This window comes from Sparus aurata, chromosome 9 (genome assembly GCF_900880675.1).
Source record: "Sparus aurata chromosome 9, fSpaAur1.1, whole genome shotgun sequence".
NCBI lineage: Eukaryota > Metazoa > Chordata > Actinopteri > Spariformes > Sparidae > Sparus > Sparus aurata.
This window is the reverse complement of record NC_044195.1, coordinates 2,279,349-2,305,257: the sequence shown is the minus strand read 5'-3', so window position 1 is coordinate 2,305,257 and position 25,909 is coordinate 2,279,349. Positions and strand designations below refer to the sequence as shown.

The window sequence follows — 25,909 nt, the reverse complement described above, 5'->3', positions numbered from 1 at the left end:
GGTGATATTCATTGTCTTTTTACAGACGTGGCAAGAAACCTCTCGGCTGTTAAAAACGAATGGCCTAAGCCAGTCTTTGAATCTCGAGTCCTCTAACCAGAGGTCCGAACAAATACATTTCCCAATAACTTCATCAAAAGTAGCAAACTTTTGGAAACTTTTGGCAGCAAGCCAGCCGTGTGCTATCCAGTTGGAGCATAGACTGAGGCGCAAATAGTTTTGCCGCGTTGCACACTGTCTGTCGTCACATCATCGATACCCCTCAGGTCCTACTCGCACATATAATTTATAGAAATAAATTAACGCAATTTTTAGGAGATAGGCCTGCACTTACCACAAATGGAAAAAAAATCATAGTTGGATAGTGGTTCGTAATGTAATACCTCGTCAGATGACATTTAATACATTTTAATACTTCTTAATGGCCTTTGCTAATTTCATTTACTACCTTTTACCTTTTACAACCCTGCGGACACCCTGCTCTACTATCAGCACAGCACGTCAGGGTAGGAGCAGGGGTTGTTAATATTAGCGTATAAAGCACCACTAGTGGTGAGACAATTAAGCATTGTTCTTTTTTGTTTTTGTTTGATTAGTAAAATTACATTTTTATTCTTTCTTTATCCAATTTTACCTGATGTTCTGATGAAGTCTGTTTCCCAATGATGCTTGTGCCATCAGCCCAGCTGGGTGGCATTGCATAACACTATTTTCACAAGAGGGCAACATCATTTGACTGAGGAACAGACTTCAACACAACATCGGAATGTATCTTATATGGCACCAGTTGTAACTCGAGTGTGTTGAAAGATATGAAAGTTTACAAATTGTTATGTGTATTTTGATGAATATAATAGTTTGCACTGTGTGATGATAAGAGTTGTGATTTAAAGTGTGGGTGGACTCCAGAAGATTTTTTTCTATTGATAACAGGCCCTGTCATTCTTAAGTTTGGTAATGACTGCTCTAGGGAGCAGCTTAAGGCATTAAGGGTGCACTCACACTTGGCCCAGTTGCTCTGTACTATGCCAAAGCCACGATTGTCCCTCCTCCCAGTCCCCCGCTGGCATGAACTCGGATTGCTCTGGCTGCAACCAGGACTGAGCAAAAGTACATCTTGTACAAGAAGTGGTAAGCAGTCTGAGCACAAAACAAGAGCCTAACTGTAATGTTACTGACCGTTTTGTGGCATATTTTGTGTTGTTTAGGTCATAGACTGCCCTCTCACATTCCTGGATTTCTTAATTATGCAAGGCGTAATACGCATGATTATAATTTATGTCCATATTGAACACCTGTGCTTGTGCTCAAGAGCAACTGTACCGTGACGAAGCAAACCTTTTCCGATCATGCCAGGGCCAAGAAAATGTATTGTGCTGGAGTGCGGTACAGAGCGCTCCCACCGGCCAATGCTACTCACATTTACTGTTTTGAACTTTTGTTGTGCTATATTTAGGTAAAAATCCTGCAGTGTTTCACAGTGGTTTTGGTAATATTTGAGGAACAGCCAGCCTTTTACTAATTGTTGTCCAATATGGGAAAGGCTAGAGTGAATTGATGATTAGAAGGCATCATTCATTTTAATCTTTGTATTTCATCGTCCTGTGTGGAAGATCAAATGAAAATGTCCGATATTCATGCAACTCCATTCGCTGTAGGGTCTCAAGCATCTGTCTGGACTGTCAGTGAGCAGAGGTGAACAATACATTGAGGGTGGTGCTCTGAAGGAAATGTGGCAGGCAGGGAGAGTCAGCACAGATCTGGCTGCCTCTTATTACGAAGGCATTTCCTCCTCACCCACTTCCTGCTCAGGAGCAGTCGTCCTTAAAATTCACAGCAGAGACTCGCCTGCACTGAGGGCCAATATTAAGCCAGTCATTTGGTCATCAGGATGCCTTTATTGCTGCAGGAGGATCATTGTGTGTTTGACCTTGTACACTGATCACTTGTATAGTCTCAGCCACAATAATGTTATTTTCTGTAGACTTTTTAAGTGTTCGACTGATTATTGACCTGGCTGACATTTTTACATTTTACATGTAACATTAGCCGATAATGTCGTGTCTCTTAGCGCAAATGGCAATAAACTTGTGCATGTGCTAGTCCTCCTGTTGACTAGCAAAAGAATGGTAAGAGTCCCCTTACTGTGCCGGACATATTCTCGGTCTCAACAATTTAACTGTAACGTCTTGAAGCTGTCAAAGTCTTTCTTGTAATGTTAGTGAGGTGCAGTTCTGCAGGATGTTGTTAGAGACTTTGGATATTGGGGGTGTGAATTTGGTCACTCCTCAGTTTGCCCTCGTGGGCCGGACAAGATGGCGCCAGTGTCTGAGTCGGGCCGTCATCTGCTCCGACTGTTGTGTGTGTTTTTGCTGCTTGTAACACTTGCCCCACTCTTTGGCCTCAATGCCCCGTGAAAAAAAAATCATCGTACGGCCACAGTGGCCTTTCTGCCCCTGGCCCGGTCTGCATAGTGTTCTTGCCTTGAATTACAGCCACCCGAGTGCACAGTAGTCATTCACAGTAACTTCAGTGAGTTCACGGTTCGCACAGCTGGAGTCTCATCATCACGATGATCTCTCGTGAAAGCCTCTCAAACAGCAGCAGCATCTCAAAACGGAAGAACGACACAGCACAGCGAGCGAGCGCAGCCGGTTTTGATATGATACGTAACTGATATATGTGGTAGGATTTAGTTCGGTAAAGTTGGAAATGGGGCTGCAACTCACAACTAATTTGATAATCGATTAATCTGTTGATTATTACTTCGATTAATCGATTATTAATCGGATAAAAAGAGAAAAACTAAATTTCTATCCTTTCCAGTATTTTATTCAAAAAACAGTACTGGTCTTCTTGTACCATGTTCTTTCAAACGAGTTGCCAAATAAAACAAAGCAAATGTTACAAAAATGTTTTTTTATAAAGTGCACATAACTACATTACATTTACATTTGTTCACAACACAAAAACCTTTTAAAGTCTTTTTAAAGGAGCCAAATGAATTAAACAAAAACATAAAATAAATAATCATAATTAATAAAAAATAATAATAATAAAATGTATAAAGTGCACTTCAGTTTGTAGCTGAACGGTTTGTAACAGTTATCAACCAAAACACATAGGTTTTGACAAATTTCACATAGCAGGCCTTTCCAATCATTCTCAAACAAAAACCTGTTCAAGTCTTCTGTTTAAATAAGGGAGGTGATTTAGCTAAAGAACAGTTTACATAACAAAAAAAAAAAAAAAAAAATACAAACCAAGTGTTTAACAGGCATTGCTAAATGGCTCTTTAACAACAGGCCACAGAGGTAGAATTGGAGTATGAAAGAATGGTTCTGCAGGAACACCCTCACTCTCACTGACTTACAAGAAACTGTGCATTGCAATGCAAAAATGTTAGCATGTCCACATGTTCTCGGCTAAGGCTGGCTCTCTTCTTGGAAGCGATGTTGCCTGCTGCAGAGAAGAGGCGCTCAGATGGTGTGGAGGTGCCAGGAATGCATTGTAGGACTTTGCTAACCTGGCCAAGGTGGGATATCTATTCTCATTAGCCTTCCACCAATGTAATGGATTTTCTTCCTTGGGAAGGGGCTTCTCTCCAAAGTATGTGAGGACCTCGTTCCTCACTTGGCTATTGGGATCCTCACCCTCCCCCTCTTTATGCTTTTCTTCACTGCTGGTTTCAGTATCAAGGAGTGAGTCAAGTAAAGAAAGAGGAGTTGTAGGTGCAGGAGCAGCTACAGTAATGGTGGAGGTGACACTGGTTTGCTCATGGACACCATAACACTGCTGCTGATGATCCCTTCTCACTTCGATTGCCTCTGTTTGCACTTTGGCTTGCACCTTAAAGACCTGCTCAGGTTTCAGAAACTTTAGTTTTCTGAACATCGGGTCCAGGGCAGAGGAGAGGATCACTGTGTTCATTGCTGTGTCAGAGAATGTAGTCTCCTTCTTCCATCGCTGTTGAAGCTGCTCTGTAGCAGTGACTTGGAAAGCCTGCACTGCCGCTGACTCAAAGACAACACTCTGGGTGGACTTCACTAGCCCCTTCACAAGTGGAGGTACTGCAGAGATTGTCGTGTACTTCTTCCCACTCATAAACACAGTGGCACATTCAAAGGGTTTAAGGGCTGTGGAAAGCTCTTCAAGTAGGTTCCACTGGTCGGCTTTTAAGTCAAGGTATCGTTTGCCTCTCTGTGTAACAGTCGAGTCGGACAGCGTGGCAGTTACAGGCCACCTTTGCTCAAGCAGTCGGCTAATCATATAAAATGTGCTGTTCCATCTAGTGCTTATATCCTAGACAAGTTTGTGCTGAGGTGTTCCCATTTGTTGCTGTTTTTGTCTCAGTTTGTTGCAGGCTAGCTCACTTTTTCTGAAGTGTTCCACGAGACATCTTGCAGCCCCAACTGCTTTTTCAATGTTTGAGTGTTTCAATGAAGAATTTATCACCAGCTGCAAGGTGTGGCCAGCGCAGCGGACTGAGGACCACCCATGGTTCTCCTCTAGTACTTTTGCTGCAGCCACAATATTGGCACCATTGTCGTGCACAATAGCAATAATTTTGCTTGGGGGAATTTCAAACCTGGCTACTACCTCTTCCAACCATTCTGCAATGTTGGATGCTAAATGTCTTTCCTCCAGTGGCATGGTTGTAAGGCAGATTGACTTCATGTTCCCTTCATCTCCAATGTAATGGCATGTAATGCCAAGGTAGGCTTCTGTGGCTACACTTGTCCACACATCAGTGGTGAGAGCAATTTTGCTCTGGGTGGCTTTTATGTCACTCTTCACTGCTTGGATTGTCTGCTCGTACTTCCTCTCCATTAGCTTAGTGAAATGGGTCCTCGAAGGAAGAGTGTAACCAGGGTTGAGGACGTGAATCATTTGTCTGAATCCTTCATCCTCCACCATTGATAGTGGCCTCATGTCAGTTACCAACATATTCAGGATACCATCAGTCAATGCAGCCGCTTGCTGTGATGTGCAGAACTTCCTTTGAACGAAGTCACTAATGTTGGGTTGTCTCTTTCTGAAATGAAAGAAACCATATAATGAACGTACATAGTAGCACCATTTACATGTAACCAAATACATACCTTGTTGATTTAATTAATAATCTCTTATGTAAAAGGCAAATAAAGACAATGCCACCACATAAAAAAATAAATTAAATAAACGGACATTGGGGATGCAGCATACACCAAAAATAATAAAACGGAAATGTAACTAATCAGATCAGAACTGGATCAGATATTGTTCAAGTTTCTGTTGTGAAGTAATAAAGGATACACTTAAGACTGTCTCTGGATAATAGCATGAAATATTTCAGCAACTCCATAATGTTAGTTATACTAAAGTGTCTCTCCAGCCTAAATAGATGGAAATAGCTTTATTGAGCCTGGATACATTGATCCATTATGAAACGAACCGGAGATATTTATGTCCGTTACGTTTATTTCGAAATTGGTAACTGTGTGTTTTCTCTCTCAAAACGGGGTCAAATCTGCCGGAGAACGACACATTATCAGCACCGAGTTGCAACAAAGGGATACTCAAACTAAATAGCTGGCGTGCTGAACTCATGAATGTCTATTGCGACTGAAAACATCACAACAAATGAAGTCTTTGCACTCTCCAAAAAGTTTGTAACACTTTAAACATTAATACACAGCAGTTGTTGCTGCGCTTCGTTAAGCAATCGGATTACTCCTCATTAACAAAAGATTAAAAACACACGTACACGACACGACGGATCAATGTACCCGGGCTATGGATATTTAAAGTTACGTACCTTGAGTTCCCTTCATCCATGGCTCCAACATGTTTCCTCTTCAGGTGCTCCCGCAGTGATGTTGTACTACCGTACTATTATTCACTGTAGTGTCACCAAAATCACTCCACACATCAGTGGTCTCCTGCTGTTATTCTACATTTTTTTGTTGGGAAGAAATCATGGCATAATTTTGGGGAATTTCTATTGGGAGAAATATTCAATACTGTCACTAATATTCAGTCTAGTGTCACACAGTGTCAAATTATTTGTTTTTTTTAAAAACTGTTTTCTAATCTAACAAAGGTATTACATTTTTTTTAATACATAATCCATGTCTTATTATATATTAGGATGTTGTGGTATCAATCTGAAAGGTAAATCATCAAATTTTACTCAATGGCCTTGGTGACCCTAAAAAAGAAAAGAAAAGTGAAGGCCAAATGGCCTTGCCCCTAAAATGATGAAATTCCCACCCTGCTGTCAACAATCTGCTGGTGTACGATCGCCAAACGCTGCTAGATCTGAGAATCTCCGCCTAAAATCTTGTCAGCTTTGATTATTGTGGACAAAAAACTCTGCCTCCTTTCCTAACGGACTTCCTGATATACCTCCGCCGCACTCCAGCGCCACCCCTGCGATGAAAACGGCACTGCCGCCGGGGTAAGCGTAGTGGCTGTCTGGTGAGGCTGAGGGCCGGGTTGGTACCCTGATCGAGGTGGATATGGAGCGGGGCCTCCCCTTTGTATCTCTCGACGTTCGCTGGACCTTGTTGCTGCCTGGTTGGTACCGGTGGCAGGCTCGGAAGTGATGTCCAGCCCCGCAGACCCTGTTCTCATTGTCTCTGCGCGGAATAAATCTGGAGAACCTGCGGCCTCCCTGTCAGCTGTTCGCCATGATCCACTCTGGCTCTTGCCAGGTTTGGCCTGGTAAATGCCAGATCGCCTGCGAATAATTCATTTATCCTTAAGGATTTCTTTATATCTCAGGAACTGGATTTCCTCTATATCTCCGAGACCTGGCTGAGTGTTGTTGAGTCCAGTGTCTTCACCAAACTTTTACCTGATGATTGCTGCTTTTTAACTCTCCTCGGACGTCTGGCAGAGGAGGAGGAATTGCGACTGTTTTTTAAGAGTGACTTTAAATGTAAACAGTTATTGCTGTCATCTTCCTTCACCAGCTTTGAACACAGTTTGTATGAGCTGGGGCATTCTCACACGGTGCTGTGTGCTGTGGTCTACCAGCCTCCCAAATATAACATCGACTTTTTAACAGACTTCTGTGTTCTTGGCTGATGCTGTGCCCAAATATGACCGGGTCCTTATTGTTGAAGATCGTAATACTCGTGTGCTGCCCTTAAAACCCTTTGGCGTGACACTTTTTAAACATCATTGACTATTTTAATCTCGTGCAGTCTGTACTTGGGCCTACACATGAACGTGGTCACACACTTGATCTTGTTTTATCTTATGGTTTGCCTGTTCTTAACATGGAGGTCTGTGACCCTTTTTCATCGGATCATATGCCTGTACTTTTTCAAGCTGCTGTTTGCTGTCAAACAGTTAAACCTCGCACTGCTGCTTGCTTCTATGTTGAGTTATTAACCCTTCTGCTACTGCTCACTTCTCCGCAGTATTCTGTCAGAACTGGCTCAGTGACGAATAAGGTTTTAAGTTGACCAAAAATGTAAATTGGTTAAAACTGAGATCAATGTAGTTTTTACCTTTTTATAAGGATGTTATGTACTCATTTTTAAAATTTCATTTTCAAAAAATGTATTTCATGTGTTTTAATTTAGAGTTATTTGATGACACCAGTCAAAAATGTCATACCGGATAACGTTAAGGAATTTTCAAAATATTATTATATTACAACTTTTAAAGTCAATAATGCTTCATAAATATGTAAAGTAAGACAGTTGCCAATATTTAAAGCTCAGAAAATGAAACTTAGACAATTCCTTTTTTTCATTATAATGTGTTTTCTATAGACATGACCCTACTTGCTCAAGTTCTCACCTACATTTTAATGCTGCAAAGTGATTCAATCTGCAAAATGTCTGAAAATCCTTAACAGTACTTGGCATCATACTATTATTGTTTTCTCAACTCCATAAAATGAAATTATGCATTTTAAGGCATTTTTTTGTTTCCACTTGAAATGTCATCTTTACACAACCTAAATATTATTGATATTCATCAATAATCCATGCTTACATCGGAGTAACAGCCGACTCAGGGACACATAACATATTTTAAAAACTTTAAGCAATTTAAAATGTTCAAATACTAAAAAGTGCTTAAAAATACCATTATTAAAATATAATATGCCAGCAATAAATTTAAATGTGCATAATAATGTGTTAATATCACAATAAAAATGGAAGTTATATAAATAAAAGCATAAAACAGTACTACTGTCAAATATGTGTCATTCTGTATAACAGATGACACTGTGGGGTAACAGAAAATAACTGTTATCCTATATGACAAAATTGTTATCCAGTATGACGAAACTCTGTTTGAAACTCAATCAGGCAATTGTTTTGTCTACCTATAGAAATCTGCAAACTTGACCCTCAACATTAAAGTATATAATTTCACATAAAACAAACAAATTTGAATAAAATCAACATTATATATGTTTTTTAACGTTATCCCATATGACACGGGATTTTACAACATAGTGTACCAGTGACTGAAAAGAGTAAATAAAGCACATTATATAAACCACTTATTAACCTTTCACCATTGTTTAAGGGTCCTTTCGGGTCTTCCTGATGGCCTAACTTCCTGTCTGATAATGTGTGCCCCATAATGCCCCATAAATGTGCTCCAGATTGCTTGTTATCCCGGATGACATTGGCTGACATACCAGTTTTGGGACGAGCTGCTCAAAAGCATAACAATCCACTGGATGTCTAATTTTTTGTAACATTTTCATATATCAAAGGCAACACTCATACAATAGTGCCTGGGGCAGAGATTTTTTAATTTATTTTCTTTTCAACTATTTTGTAGCTTTTTTGCATTTCACCATGAGGTCCAGACAGTTATCCGGTATGACATTTTTTGACCATTGTGTCTAATAACTCTTAAACTTTGTAAAACCCTCAATACATGTTCCTATCATTAGATAAGAAGAGATTAACAGATTGAATGAATGTGTTTTTTATTCAGATTTTTTTGTGTTTTTACTCCATAAATGTGCTTTGGACATCAAAATTGCACGTCACGTCATTGTGCCAACTGCGTCATTCCCGTGTCTGTGTGAGGATACAGAGGCTCGTACCTCATGGTTTCTCGACACCCGTCAAACTGCCATGGACATTGCGGCTCCATTAAAGACCAGGCAGCAGAAAGCTAAATCAGAGCCTTGGCTGAATGAAACAACCCGCACTGCCAGACAGGATTGTCGAAGAGCTGAGCAAAAGTGGAAAAAGGACAAATTGCAAGTGTCTTTTCAAATACTGAGGGATTGCTGGCGTCATTACCAATCCACTGTAAAAGAGGCTAAAAGAAAATATTTTTCGCCGGACCGCCATTAACCACCAAAAGGTTTTAACAGACCAGGTGTTTATTTGGGACAGGCGTTTAATTCCCTCCTCACAAAAATCCTCATCTCTGCTGTCACTCACGGTGGCGGACATTTGTTTCTCCATCGCCCTGATCATTTTGAGGGACACTGTCTCGTGGCATGCCCGTTTGCTGATAACTCATCCCCGCATGTTTATCTCAGGCTCCTCGCTAGCCTTCTTCCTCCCTCCAGCAGGCAGCCTGGCCCTGTTGCTGTCCCCCTCGGACAGATGCTGAAGCTCTGTTTTATTTTTTCGCCAATCTCTCACTCTCTTGGGGTCGACAGAGAAACATCTAGCGGCTGCTTCTCCCGAGTTTTCCTCTGCGATATTTTAAGACAGAAAGTTTGCTGCACTGGAGCCATGGCGATCATCAGTGTGATGACTGACAGAAAGCAAGCACGGTACGTGAAAAAGGCGAAGAAAAAAATCGTGCAGTGTCAGTGGTCACGTGCAGTGTGAGGGGACCACATGATGTGTTTTCTAATGTTTTTATGTGTTTACAGCTGCTAATGTATGTAACGCTGTTACTGTGATGACACATGACAGTTAAATATTGAATCTGTCTATAATAACCACATCCTGATATGTAACCGTGATTTTTTGATAATCTAAGTACTAATAATAGCAATCATGACAGAAAATTAACAAAGACTGCAGATCACGATAAGAAGCTGCAACTGGCAGTGAGCTGCTTTCTTTTATTTTAGCAGTGAAGTGATGTACTCCATGACAGAACATTATAAAATGTGATAATGTATAAAATAACATTTAATGGTAAAAAAAAGAAGTACAATTGCAGTAGACTTCTATTATAAATATGCAGCATATGTATAGTTTTTTATTATTATTATTATTATTATTATTATTATTAATATCAATTTTATTACGACTACTATTTTTCTGCATATTCTTGACTTTGAATGGGAGCTGCTGTAAAGCATTTCTGTTTCTGATTCATATATTATGCAGTCAGTTGTCCAAATTTTAAGTGAAATTAAATGAACCAAGACAGATGTCAGGGTGTGGTTATTATAGACACAGTTTCAATATTTAAGTGTCATTTATCATCACAGTAACAGCGTCACGTAACAGGGTCGCGCCCCCCCCCCCCCCGCTACGGTTCGTATAATTTCCTGCTTTTTTATCTTTGTCCAATCACATCCCTGATACTGTCCCACCCTGATTTTTTAAGGAGGTTATCCCACTGTTGGGCCATCTTGTCTCACAGTTATTAATAGCAGTCTGTTTTATTAAGAAAAACCTGGACTGGATCCTACTGTTTTGGCAAATTACAGGCAATTTTCCTTTCTTCTCTAAAAACTTAGAGAAGATTGTTTATTCCCAGCTCATGGACTTTTAAATGAACAAAATATTCTTGAGATTTTCCAATCTGGTTTTAAAACACTGCACTGCACAGAATCAGCTCTTTTAAGAGTTTTTAGCTACTGACTCTGGTCACTGTATTGTCCTTGTACTTTTAGATTTGACTGCAGCATTTGATACAGATGACCATGAAATCCTGATTGCTCGTTTGGAGCAGTGGGTGGGCATCAGTGGCACAGCACTGGAATGGTTCAGGTCCTACCTTTCACATCGGACTTTTTGTGTCAGCCTTGATGACTCTGTGTCCTCCACTGCTCTGCTGTCATGTGGGGTCCCATAGGGCTCTGTGCCTGGCCCTCTTTTATTTTCTCTCTATCTACACCCACTTGGTTCCATTCTCAGGAAACATGGCATTTCTTTTCACTGCTATGCGGATGACAGCCAGATCTATGTCCCCCGCAAAAAGACTGATTCCTACTCTGTTAACCCACTGCTGAAGTGTTTACGTGACCTTAAAGGAACTTAGGGCAGGATCACGAAATAAGACTCAATAGCGACACGACGGCCGTTTGGGTAACTGCAGCCATCAGCCAAGCCGGCGCGGGAGCGCGCAAGAACTCTTCACAGCAGTGCAGCTGATGCTGTGACACGGTTATTTGTTTGCTCGCTGTTCACGCGACCGTTTACTGCAAGACTTCCTCGCATACCTCCGCGGAACTACCTTGGTAGCCTACATCAGCGAACAGCATGATGTCAAGAGACGAAGTAAGTAAACTAAGTGTTTATCTTAGTGCAGCTTTAGTATGTTTCTTTGACAACATTAGCGCATCAATTCAGCAAAACGACAGTTGTAATGTAAAGTACGCTTACCTTACACTGGCCAAATGGTTACTAAAGTTCAAATTTCACCAGCCACAGTGAATAACAAGCTAGCGATAACCATTGCTTTGTGATTGAAGCTAATGTGACTGCTAACAATGTTATGGTGTTTGACGAGCATTTGGCTTGTGGCTGCAGCTAATTTCTGACTGTGGTAATTACCAACATAGCTAATATTTATAACATTGGATAAAGCTTGCTAACAAGCTGACATTAGTGTGCAGTTATTATCATGCAACAGCAATAGTATGATTCAATATCTCAAGCCACGTTATGTGCCAGTGCCAGTGAGATCATTTGTGAAATCATTTCCATTATAAGACAATATAAATGGTATGAATAGCACTGCGCCATAACAAAGTAAATACAAGGAAACACAAATGTCATTATGTCATAACTGGTATTATACTAAGTTGAATCAGAATAAAAATAACATCAAATAAAATCAAAACATCACTTTGAGGATTACTAAAGTTATTCTTACTAGTATTGTTCTCAATGTTTTTTGTTTCAGGATTTGGAATTGACTCTGGAAGGAGTGGCACACATGGAGATGTACTGCCTGGATGAGGGTACACTGCGTCTGGTTAGGATGATGTGGAACAACATCTTTGCTCTGGAGGACAGCCAAGATGTGGGCAGCGATAACCGAGAGTTTCGGTTTGCTTCCTACCGGCGATTTACGATCTGGCAGGATGGGCATCAGAGAAGAGGGAACTGAAGGCCGATACCGAGCTGCTGTGTTCTTCGTATCTGGTTAAACTTCCCTGACCCCTTTGCAAACTACACAGGTTACAAAGAAGCTCCATTTAGGGTTCCTGACTGATATTTTCTCCTGTTTTGTGTCCCTGTGACCACAATACCTAAAAAAAAAAAAACATTTCTTAGCCAAAGATTCCACTTTCATCCAAAAATAAAAACTATTTATGTACATTATATATTTTTATATTTATTTTCAAAGTTTACAGTATTTTTCAAATTTGCAGTATGTACAAAGTTTATTTTGTATTTTTCTTACATGTTTATAATAAAATAAATGTGTGGTAAACAAGACGGTCTTGTCTTCTCTCTTTTCTTGCTCACGTCTCTGGATCATGTAGCTGAGGCCTCTATGGAGAGAAGAGAACAGTAGCGTTAGAACACATACCAATGCTCCATAATCAAATCTGGTAATTATCATGTTATATTATAACATTTTACAATGTTTTGTCTTTATTCTGAAAAGATTGAAATTCCTAATGACCAAAACTTAGAAAGTAAAAACATACTAACCCCTCAGACACTGGTTCAATTGGTGATAATCGATGAGAGAGTTTAGCAGCTATTCGCTTGCTGGGTGTTGATGCTCTCATCTCCTTACTTCCCCGAGTAGCAGCTTCAGGAGTTCTTCTGATAGCTGGAAAACAGCAATATTTTAAAAAGTTAGAGTCTCAGTCAGCAAGCTGGCTGTGACTTTGCTACCTTGGTGTCTTTTCTCTTTGGTCAGAACAACTATGGCCATGCAATGTTTGCCTGTAACAATAATAATATCAAAATACTTGCCTCAGTCAGTACTATTGTGTGTTTCACTTTTACAAACAATTTCTCCTGCTTTACTTACAACGTAATGTATAATGTCTGGAGCAATTTTGTGTGTAAGGTACAACAAGAGAAAAATAAAGGCTAAATGCTCTATTGATGAGTTGAGACCACTCTTTTAGCCCACCCACCCCAAAGGACTCAACCACACAGACGTGCTTCACAAGCAAGGTCGTAATAATAATAATAACAATAATAATAACTTTATCAGACCTGTGGACACGCACAATATCAATTATTATATAGCACCACCTGAGCTCGTTTACATTGTGCACTTCACGGTTAGCTCTAAACTGCCTTTTATTCAGCTACATCACAACAGTATCATCAACTCGTCAACACAATAGCCCCCAAGCCATAGCCTGTACATACCGTTACTGTACACCCCAAATACTGTATTTACCAGGGACAGGAACGAGACGGGAGCCGGTGCTGTGTGTATGATATATTTCACTGTACAGATTGTAAAGCCCACTGAGGCAATGTGATTGTGATTTGGGGCTATATAAATAAAATTGATTTGATAGCCGTATCCCCTACACTCACGAAGCAGCCGGGAAGCCGGCTCGCTGTGTGTAGCTAGCAGCTAATATGACTACACAGACCCAAACAAACCGTTAGCCTGTTGCACTGATTGATGTCCCCCAGGTCCTTGCTCCTATTCATTCAGTTCCACCTCTGATCACCGTATCCACAACACCGGACTTGGACCTCATAGTCTCACCAACATTTCACCCATCCCCGTAATCATTACACTCCATCAGCACATCAGACACCGCCATACCCATTCTGTGAACGTTAATAACCTCAGACCACTCCCAGAACAATCCCCAGTCAACAAGCCACCTGTCACCATCAACATGGCACTTTTTAATGTTCGCTCTCTTTTAAATAGAACTTTTTTAATGAATGATGTGATTTTAGATAATAAGTTAGACTGTCTTCTTTTAACTGAGACATGGCTTGGCACTGACGCACCCGCTGTTCTCACTGAGGCTTCCCCGCCAAATTTTAATTTTTTATTTTCAACTAGAGAGGGTAGACGAGGGGGTGGGACGGCATCCATTACCCACGACTCCCTAACCTCAAATGGAGTGTTTTTTAACAGTTACATGTCATTTGAGCACCATGTCTTTACTTTTAGCAGCCCTCCGATTCTCTGCATCAACGTATATAGACCACCTCATCACTCTACTTCTTTTATCAGTGAATTTTCTGACCTGTTATCAATTATCCATACCTCTTATAGCAGGATTTTAATAACTGGTGATTTTAATATACACATTGATGTTACCTCGGACCCGTTATCCAGAGAGTTTTTAAATCTTTTGAATTGTCTTGATTTTAAGCAGCACGTCATGCAGCCGACTCACAACAGAGGACACACCCTGGATCTGGTCATAACCCATGGCCTGTCCATCGGTGTGTCCTCTGTTGCCGACCTGGCTGTGTCTGACCACTACTGTGTATTTTTTAAACATCACCAGTTTTAACCAAGGGGAGGCCCCGGTGAGAACAGTGAGGAGGCACTATCTAACTTCTGAAGTGGCTGCAAATTTCATGGGGATTTTACAGAGCACTCCTGCTGAAATTTTACCTGCACCTTGTAATTTTATCGTTGATAATTTTAACAGTAGACTGAAGTCAATTCTTGACTCAGTAGCTCCACTTCTAACAAAAACAATAAAAAGAAAACCTACACCCCGTGGAGAAAAAACAATGAAATCAATGAACTAAAAAGAAAATGCAGGAGTGCAGAGAGAAGATGGAGGAAAAATAAACTGACAGTTCATTACGAGATTTTACGTCAACAACTCAAAAGCTACAATAATGCAGTCAGAAAGGCACGAATTTCCCATTTCTCACAACTCATCACCAACCATAAAAATAACCCCCGACTCCTCTTCTCCACTTTTAATATTTTAACGGCTTCTAACTCTAATAAAGTTTTTAAGACACCCACAGACGATCTTTGCAAGAACTTTGCAGACCACTTCAGAACCAAAATCAAGGACATCAGATCCTGCCTCTTATCCCATCAAGTTTTATCTGTTTACGCATCTGAACTGTTGTCCTTGCCTGAGGAAACACTGGAGAGTTTTGCCCTGGTTGATGCAAGGACACTTGGTCGAGTATTCTCCCAAGTAAACCCAACAACCTGCCCTTTAGACCCAATTCCCACATCACTCTTAAAATCATTTTATGGATTCTTTGAGGAACAGTTTTTAAACATCATGAACTGCTCTCTTCAGATGGGTGTCTTTCCCACCGCCTTCAAAATGGCAGTGGTGAAGCCCCTTCTTAAGAAGAGCAACTTAGACCCCAACGTTTTTGACAACTACCAACCTGTATCCAACTTACCGTTTTTAAGTAAAATTGTAGAAAAACTGGTTTTTAACCAAGTTAATGACTTTTTAAACAGAAATAACATCTTAGAGAAACATCAGTCTGGTTTTAGGAGAAACCACAGTACCGAGACAGCACTTTTAAAGATTTTAAATGACATCAGATGGAATTTAGATAACAAAAAGCTCACAGTGTTGGTTCTACTGGATCTAAGCGCTGCTTTTGATACAGTAGACCATCACATTTTATTAAACAGACTCAGCCATCTGGTCGGCCTCTCTGGTACTGTCCTCAACTGGTTTTGTTCCTATCTCACAGATCGATGCTTTTATGTAAGTATGGATACATGCTCCTCAGGAACCCATGAAATTGGATGTGGGGTTCCCCAAGGGTCAATTTTAGGTCCACTTCTTTTTAATCTTTACATGCTTCCTCTTGGGGATGTCATCAGGAGACACGGCATCAGCTTCCATAGTTACGCTGATGACACACAACTGTACATTGCCGTGTCTCCTGATGAAACAGATCAAATTGATGCCCTTCTTAACTGCATTGTAGACATCAAGTCATGGATGGCAGTGAATTTCCTACAGCTCAACCAGGACAAAACTGAGGTTTTAGTTATAGGTCCTGAAGGCCAGAGAGAGAAACTTTTTCCAAAACTACAACATTTTAAACCAACACAATCAGTAAAAAATCTGGGCGTGATTTTTGATTCTGAGCTGAATTTTATTCCACATGTCAGAAATATGACAAAAATGGGTTTTTATCATCTTAAGAACATAGCCAGAGTCCGCCCGTTTCTCTCCCAGGCCAGTACGGAGGTGCTAATGCATGCTTTTATTTCCTGTCGCTTAGATTATTGTAATGCCCTGCTCTCTGGTCTTCCCAAAAAGAGTACTCTAAATCTCCAATTATTACAAAACTCAGCCGCACGAGTGCTGACGAGGACCAGAGGGCGGGAGCACATTACACCAGTTTTAGAGCCACTGCATTGGCTCCCCGTGCGCTTCAGGACCGATTTTAAGGTTCTTTTACTGGTTTTTAAATGTCTTAACGGCATTGCGCCCTCCTACTTATCTGACCTGCTTTTACCATATCAACCCTTGCGGACCCTGAGGTCCTCCGGCTCTGGCCTTTTATCCCTACCAAAACCAAGAACTAAAACCCATGGTGAGGCGGCATTTAGCCACTATGGCCCCCGCTTGTGGAACAGCCTGCCGGAGAACCTCAGGTCTGCAGAGACTGTTGATATTTTTAAGGGAAGGTTAAAGACACACCTTTTTAATCAGGCTTTTAACTAATATTTTAAATTCTTATTCCATTCTTATGTGGTTCTATCGTATTTTATGTTGTTGTTCCTATCTTGTTTTTTTTTTTTTTTTTTTTTTTAACTATTTTCATCTGAAATAATTTTTAATTTTTTTTTAATTTTTATTATTTATCTTTGATACTGTTTTATTTTATTTATTATTATCTTATGCATTTTATCCTTTTAACTGTTCACTTCATTAAATTATCTTTTGTCAGGGTTTTTATCCTATCTTATGTTTTTAGTTTTTAAGGGTTAACTCCAGAGTTTCCTCAGGGGGGTCCTCCACACTGGGAGCTGTGTCTGGGATGCTGCTGGGGGTGCTGTCCCTGGGTCCCTTTGGCCCAGCCAGTCGTTGTCTGTCAGGGTCGGGGGGCCTGGGCACTGGTGCCCCCCGTGGCACAGCCTGTGACTCCTCCCAGTTTGGACGGCCCCAAAGGTGGCGTTTCCTCAATCCTCAGTGCCTTGCCATGTCTCCTTATTTCCTGTAGTAAGAGTGTGTGTGTGTGTGTGTATGTGTGTGTACGTATGTGTGCATGTATATAGTACGGAGGGTGGGAGGGAGGGGCTTTCTTTATTATTGTTTTATGTTTCCTGTGTAAAGCACTTTGTGCTACATACTCATGTATGAAAAGTGCTTTATAAATAAAGTTGATTGATTGATTGATTGATTGCTACAGCCAGCTGCTAGCGTCACCTCCCAGATACAAGTTGGGCTTTCGGTCCCATATCTAAAAGGGCATATTTCTAACTATTCGGTTTCAGACTGAAGGACCGTGGAAAATGCGCAGTCTGTAACTTATCAGTGTTACAAGCAGTGGACTAAGTTACATGTTAGCGCTACGTTAGCGGCTAATGCTACGTTAGAAGCTGACGCTACTTTGCACTTTAGCTCACTCCGAGTCCTCGGTGATCTCATAAGATTTTCAAATCTAACTCTAAAAATGACCTGTAATGTATTCTTACCTGGTTACAAGGAAATTAGCCATGTCAGCATCCGTTTTCAGTCCCAGTTCAAGCTGAAGCTGCCTCCATGAGTCGAAGGCATATCCAATGTATATTCGCGTGCCAGCCCGGCTTTAGTCATAACTTCTTTTAGACTCACGACTTGCTACAGATAAAAACCTTCGTTTTCTTCTTCGTATTACTTTTTAGTGGACTTTGTGTGGTGGTGGGTCGTTTTCCGGCCGTAGCAGAGTCCATAACAACACAAACAGTATTTCCGGGACTGCACTTGTCTTTTTCCGGTCTCCAAGCTGTCGAGGACGCGCTTTCAGCGTCAGATAACGTCACGTCCGCAGGGCTGCGCGGGAAATTCGGACCCCGAATAGCAGTACATCATGCAGCACACAGCCTGTTCAAGGCAATGGGGAGATATGTGTGTGGGCTCATTCTTTTTGGTTTTGAACGCTTCATCACCCATTAGCATTAAAATACTTATAATGAATGTTTATTTTTTTACAAATCCTGCCCTAAGTTCCTTTAAAGCTTGGATGTTGTAGGAGCCATATATTTGATTTAGATTTGTTTGTTGATTGTTTCACTTGTGGTGTTAAGTCACGTGGGTCGGACCTATGGGGCTTGTCTGTTTATTTTACCTGTCACCTGCATGCTCGCAAGAGATGGAGAGAGGGGGTGAGTTGGGAGTCACATTTTCTGTTGACCGCACGCTTGATCGCATACCCGAAACGGATATCTAACATCAATGATAATTTTTTGCATCGTTTGCTTGGATATTATCAATAAACCCGTTATGCGAAGTAAGTGGATGTTGTGATTAATCGGCGCGTCAGACTAAGTGTGGATTCTCCCTGTCTCAGCCTCTCAGCGGCTAGTGGAAGGAGCAATTAGCCGCTATAGATGTCTTTAAATTTTCTGAACTTTAATGAAGAAAAGACAGAAGTCATGGTCTTTGGTGGCACTTCTGTGCCCCCCCAGTTGATCTGGTTTCTTTGGCCCAGTATCACAAGCCAATTGTGAACAATCTGGGGGTAAAAGTGAACTCAGACCTTTAATTTGACAGCCAGATTAAAGCTGTGGTGAAGTCTAGCTTTTTCCAGTTAAGGCAGCTGGCAATAATCAAACCAGTTCTTCCGAGACAGCACTTTGAGACAGTAATCCACGCCTTTGTGACCACTCGGCTGGATTACTGTAATGCACTTTATATGGGGGTTAGTGGGTCCTCCATTGCTCGTCTTCGACTGGTACAAAATGCCGCTGCATGTCTTTTAACTGGCACAAGCAAGTATGAGCACATTTCACCTATTTTAGCTTCACTCCACTGGCTGCCCATCTGTTTTAGGATTCATTTTTAAATTCTTTTAATTGCTTTTAAAGCCTTGAATGGCCTTGCCCCACCTTACTTCTCTGAGCTGCTGCACCCCTACACTCCCAGCCGATCTTTCAGGTCAGCTGATCAGCTGCTCCTGACATTGCCTAAAGCTAGGCTTAAGCTCAGAGGGGACCGAGCTTTGCCGTTGCAGCTCCAAAACTTTGGAATGGATTGCCGCTGCACATTAGACAGGCCTCCTCTCTGTCTCATTTTAAAACTCTTCTTAAAACCCACCTCTTTTCTTTGGCTTTTGACACCATGTAGAGTGTTGATTTTATACATATTTTTATCTCTGTTTAAATTTTTTGTGCAGCACTTTGGAAACCTTGTGTTTGTTAAAATTGTGCTATATAAAGTGGATTGGATTGAATTGAATCTTCACTGGTCTCATGATTTGATTATGATTATCCTGTCAATGCTTTGATTCGATTCTACGATGCATCACAATGCATCACGATTACTGCACATGGCTATGTTTTCATCAAAGGATACAAGTAGTCAGATATAGTATATGAACACAGTATAGTGCTGTATACTCGTTAACAGTATGTTAATTGACATATGAAATATGTCATACTGATTTAAATTTTTACCATAGACTTTATTGTAAACAGAAAAACTGTGGCGCTGTTTAGCTCAGTTGGTAGAGCAGGCATCCCATGTACAGAGGATATGTCCTCACTGCAGCTGCCCTGGGTTCAACTCCCGGCCTGGGGCCCTTTGCTGTGTGTCACTCCCCCTCTCTCTCATCCTGTTTGCTGTCACATCTTCTTAAGCTGATCTATCAATAAAGCCATATAAAGGCAAAAAAAAAAGGAAGAAATAACTGAAATTAATTAAAGATATTTTTATTGGAATCTTTTATAGATGTAATGACACTGACAAGACAAATAAAAAGAACAGACATACAAAATCAAAACCCCTCGCCAACCCCCACCCTCAGCCCTGGTATGGTAAAAAAATAAAAAATAAAATAAATAAACAGTTGCATAAGTTTACCTTTGGTTACATCAGAAAAGCAAAATAAAATACAATCAAGTGCTGTATGAGGCCCCAAATGGTCAACATCATAAAAGTTCAGTATACAAGATAGTACAGGGGAGCAAGTTATTTAAACTGACGTACTAGTTTAAGTGGTGTAAGTGATGGTAGTGAGGCCAAAAATGAGCCCCATATATTTTCATACTTCTCTGGGTTCCTCCTCACACTGAATAGGATTTTTTCAGGTGTGCTGTAGGATGCTAATTCATTTAACCATTGTCTCCGCGATGGGGGAAACTCTGATTTCCAATTCTGCAAAATACACTTTTTACCAGCTGTGCCCGCAAGTAATATGAAATATTTTTTAGTAAAGCTTGCATTTAGAGTTTGTATGTCTCCCAGAATCCATATAGTTAGGTCGGGGGGGGATCTTGACCTTTGTAGTTTTTGAAGCTATGTTAATGATGTATTTCCAATAGGTATCTAAGTTAGGACATTTCGAGAGCATGTGAAGCAAGTCTCCCTCACAGGTTCTACATCTCTGACAGTTTGGTGAGGAGTTGTGGTGTATTTTGTGCAGTCTATATGGAGTATAATATGATCTATTAAATATACTGTATTTGTCTGTGTTTTGTTGAGATTAGTACTGATTGAGAGATTTCAAGCATATTACACCAGTCATTGTCATCGTATCTTATGCTAAGATCTGATTCCCATTTCTTCTTTGTATTGATGTCTTCATTATTGATCTACAATGTAGAAAATGATAATAAAAGAAGAAAAACCATGAATGAGAAGATGTGTCCCAAAACGTCAGACTGGTATTATACAAATGATAAACACCTTACACACCAGATGTATCATTGAAGGACTTTGTTCAAGTCATCTCTCTCTATAAAAGCAAGGAATCTCTGTCTGTGTGTGTATATGTTTGCCTCAAATATCTCTGTTGATCAGGATCAGACTGACCTGAGAGTTTCAACATGGCTGCTGCTTGGTTCAAGGGTGTGCAACGTCGGATTTGTTTGGACTACAGTGATACCGTGAATAAATTATTTCAGAAATGCTTTACGAATTTTGCTAGCATTGCTAACCATAGCCACCACAGTCACGTGCGCACCAGAGCCAATCACTGCATACCGTAGCCACGTGCGCACCAGAGCCAATCACTGCAGAGCCCACTGCCACCCCCCACCTTAAAGTCTGTGTAAAGCAAATTCAGCCATTTTCTTCTAAACACATTAAAAAGGTCATAAATGTATTTCCTTAAAACATGTAAAAAGCCATTCAACCATTTAGAATTTAATTTTGGAGCTAGGCTCACAAACTGTGTTTCAACGTTTCTGTGTTCAGGATTTAATAGTTGGGTCAGAAATCATGCAAATCATGGCCGCTTTATGTAACGCGGCCATGATTTGCATAAACCCGGCCCTGCTGCGGAAGTGGTATAAATACATTCAGCGCATTAGCTACGGTGATTTTTCCGCCCACTCTCGAGTCTTGGATAGCATCTCTTAGAATAGTTTGCAGCTAGCTAACCAGTCAACCAGTCAGCTAAACAGTCATGTCTCCTCCACATCGCTCGTGCATCTTTCCTGGATGCCACAGTGTGCAGGGTGACGGCGCTGTTAGCTTATCTAAGTTTCCTCAGGACGACAAGGTAAGGAAACGGTGGATCGATTTTGTCAAGAGGAGCTACTGTGGAGAGTTTGAAATCACCACCATCACCCGTCTCTGCAGTGTCCACTTTACCCCCGATAGTTAGAGCAACTGTCACCAGGTAAAGTCTGGATAGCTGAAGAGGCCGTTGATGCTGGTCAGTGGGGCCAAACCGACCCTCTCCGTCCCCGGCTTGCATTCTCCCATCGCGCCGACAGTGCACGCTCTTATCTCCGCCGTCCGCATCATGTGCCCACCTGCGACCATCCCGCCGACAACAGGTCTCTCATCCGGCATTACATGCCCGCCAGAGAGTGTAAGTAGAGTTTAGATTATCTGCCTGAGCCGACGATATTTCCCGTCAATATCCTCGGGCCGGGTCGTGCTGGTCCTTGATCAAGCATTTGTGTGTTTATACACACACTGATTTATACCTGCAGCGGCGCGAGCTGGACCGGGAATTTGCCTGCAGTTCGGTCCCGTTCTGTTCTGTGCATCTAAACTGCCTGCTGTGGATTAATGAGACTAAACGAGTCCGGACTGAGTCTGTTTGGGTCTGAGGAGATCCGGAGACGCGCGGACAACAAAGTGGAATCGGAATCCGTGGATGTTCATGTGTAGCTAGCTGCTAGCCCACCCACACGGCCCACCTCCCGAGGCGACGGATCGGACGCACCGGCACGTCCAAAACCGGACTTAGGGTAAATAATGTCCACCACGCATTTTCGCGAACATTGCCGTCACGTTTGCTTTGTGTCTGGTGCAGGAAGAAACGGTAAAAATGGGCTTTTGTCATGAAAGTGTCCAAGCAGGAAGTTTGGTTGTTGAGGAACGGGGAAAGTTGTGGGAGGACGGCGGCGGATGAATGTCAGGCAACGATGGTCGGTGTAGAGACAGCCATAGAGACGGCGATATTGAGAGTTGAGAGATTTGTGACATTTAGCGTGTTTGGAGTGTATAGTTAGTGTGTTATGTAGTGTTTGGTGTAGTGTGTTTAGTGTGTAGTGGAATCGTTTTTTTGTTTAATGAGACTGCTGAATGTGGAGCAAGCAGTGCAGCTCTTCATTCAGCTGGAAGGAGCACAGGCAGACCTGAGCATTGCCTGCATTTAAATGTAAATAGTTACATATAACTTTGTAAATGTTTAAAATTAATGCACATATTTAGCAAACAACAATTTATATTTGCATCATAAGTAATAAAAAATGGTTTGTTAAACATATTTGTGGTTATTTTGTGGTTATATTGTGGTTTTTTTCACAGAAAAAAAAATCTAACTTTTTCTACTCATTTTATGTTTTTCTTTGTGATTTTAGGTCCATTGTGTTAATACAGTATATCAAAATAAAAAAATAACTGTACAGTCACACATGTGAGGTTGTGCTGAAAATACTGACACAAAGTAAATAGTTTTTAAGGTGAAATATAATGGCACAATCAAAAATAGTCAAAAACGGCCAATTATACCCTGGAATTTCGGATTTCATAACAAACCTAAATATCCCTGACGTCCCACCCTCAAACACAGCCTCATTTGGCCATCCAGGAAAAACCTACTTAACCTCCCACTTTTCTATAGGAATATATATTTCCTACGGGCACTGCACTAGTCATGAAAAATATTGTATTCAGGACTGTAGGGCTGGGTACAAAGAAATCAAGGTTTCAGAATTGATTTCTTAAATTAAAAAGATCACATTTTTAAAATTTTGATAATGTGATGTTGATAGACCAAAAAAGGCTGAACTGAAGTATGTGGTTAATGCCGCACCCAGAGAGTATACTGCATTCACACGCTGTAGTCATCTTGAAGGGACTCCCTTCAAATCCAAATGGACTATTTGTCATGATATTTAATCGTACAGAGACATTTTGGTGTAGACCCATCCCTGTCGTAATGTCGCACTATTTCTCTCATTTGCATTCAGTGAATGTGGGAGCAATGCACAGTGTGGTCTCATACATCCGCACCCAGTCTTATAAATATCCTGTGTAACCCCAATATTTTCTGTCTTTCAGAGATCATGGGAGGCTGCTGACATCTGACTTGGCCACTAGCAAAAGAAGACCACTGCTAACACTATGAACAAGTCTGAACATGGCTGCCCATCGAATTAGAGCCACCACCACCACCACCAACAACACTTCTCTACCACGCTGCAAGTCAGAGGGGACGCTTATCGATCTTAGTGAAGCAGTGTCAGAGGCCAGTCTGACTGATGTCAAAGGTTAGCTGCTCAAACTGAAAAATGTACTAAACAGAAAAAGGGAAATTCACTCACAACAGACAAATACGCATAAAATTAAATTATTTATTTATTTTATTTACAAAAAACAAAGTGAGTGGAAAGTGATTGTTCGGGTAGTGCTTGAGTTAAATAGTCTGATAGCTGTGGGGGTAAAAGATCTGTGGAATCGCTCCTTCTTACACAGTGGGTGTAAGACTCTGCTGCTGAAAGAGCTGCTCAAGACTTCCACAGTCTGGTGCAGGGGGTGAGAGGTGTTGTCCATGATTGACGTCAACTTGGCTAACGTCCACCCACCACCTCCATGGAATCCAGCTAACAGTCCAGGGAAGAGCTGGCCCTCCTAACCAGTTTGATCAGTCTCTTCCTGTCCCTGACCATGCTGCTACCTCCCCAGCAGACCACTGCATAGAGGAGCACTGATACAAAGTCATAAAATGTTCAAAGTAATGTCCTCTGCACCCCAAAGGACCTCATTCTCCTCAGCAGATGGATTCTGCTGATTTTGGCTTTTCTTGTACAGGGCATCCTTGTTTCCGGTCCAGTCCAGTTTATTGTTAAGGTGAACACCCATATATTTGTATTTTGCCACCATCTCTATGTCCAAACCCTGGATGTTCATTGGTGTGATCTGTGGTGTCCTCCTCTGGAAGTTGATCACCATCTCTTTTGTTTTACTGGTGTTTTATATACAGGTGGTTGTATTCACACCAGTTAACAAAATTGTTGATGACCTCCCTATATTCCTGTTCGTTCCCCTCAGACACAAAACCAACAATGGCTGTATTGCCAGAGAACTGTTAGAGGTGACAATTCACAGTGTTGTGCTTGAAGTCCGATGTGTAGAGGTTGAAAAGGAAGGGAAAGAGCACTGTACCCTGAGGGGTCCCCGTACTGCATAATACCACATGTAAGACACAAGCCCCGGATCGGATTTCTCATAGTCGAATTAAAGCACCCAGATTATTCAATTGATAGTCGCATTATTCCTGCATGTATACGTTCCAGCTATCGGATCGGATTTTGCGTTCTGCGCAGGCGCAAGATTTTTCCCCGGGGCCGTGAGCCGGAAGCAGACAGACGGCGGCGGCAGCGTCTTTCCTCAGAAATAACCGCAAGAAAGAGCGCCATTGTGCCCCTAGTTTGTGTAATTATCATGTACACCATATACGAAATGTACAAAGATGTAGCTTCGTCTCGCTCTTCGTACGCCATCTTTCTTGAATGCCGAGGCAGCTGGTGACGTAAAGAGGTCAGCTGGAGGTGGCCATGTTACCACTAGTTGAAATGGGTACAGCGCCACCTATCGTACCGGGGTATGACATGCTTCGGCCAATAATCCGATTTTCTCACCGGCATGTATACTCGGATAATTGCAGTTGTCTGATTGAGTACCATAGTCGAACTATGGCTGTAATCTGACTAAGCTGTGCATGTAAACGCACTGACTGAAGCAGGTCGAATTTGTCTTTAAAATAAGAGCTTTACACTACAACTCACTGGAGTTTAGAACTGGGTTCTTAGTGGGGAGCTTTTAATTTGAAAGTAGCAACAATTAGTAGCTTGCTGCTACAACAACAAGCGGACAACGAAGACAGCTACAGAGACTGAGGAGACGCTAGCATCTCCTGGATCTCAGCGGCTTTCTAGTTAGCCACAAAAAGGACAGCTGAATTGGCGGCTTGCTGCCCAGTATAAAAATGTCTACAGTTTCAGGTTTCTTTGCAACTGCGTGACTGACCGCCGTGGCCAAGCTAACCCAAAACAACTAGTGTTATGTCATAAATGCCAGTGTTGTTTTCGTCGACGATGACGATGACGAAATTATTTCGTTGATGCCCCTTTTTTTCATGACGATAACGAGACGGTGACGAGATAAACATGGCTCTTTCATGACTAA

At 41.4% G+C, this 25,909-nt stretch overlaps 1 protein-coding gene across 1 annotated transcript in view; it reads left to right on the top strand.

Annotated features, from left to right (window-relative positions):
* Positions 1 to 25,909, top strand: part of LOC115588346 (SH3 domain-binding protein 4) — a 92,975-nt gene that overhangs the window by 11,876 nt on the left and 55,190 nt on the right. The window contains exon 2 of the mRNA XM_030428918.1: positions 23,783 to 23,991. Coding sequence (XP_030284778.1) covers positions 23,862 to 23,991 — 130 coding nt within the window. The 5' untranslated portion in view covers positions 23,783 to 23,861. The remainder of the gene's footprint in view (positions 1 to 23,782; positions 23,992 to 25,909) is intronic.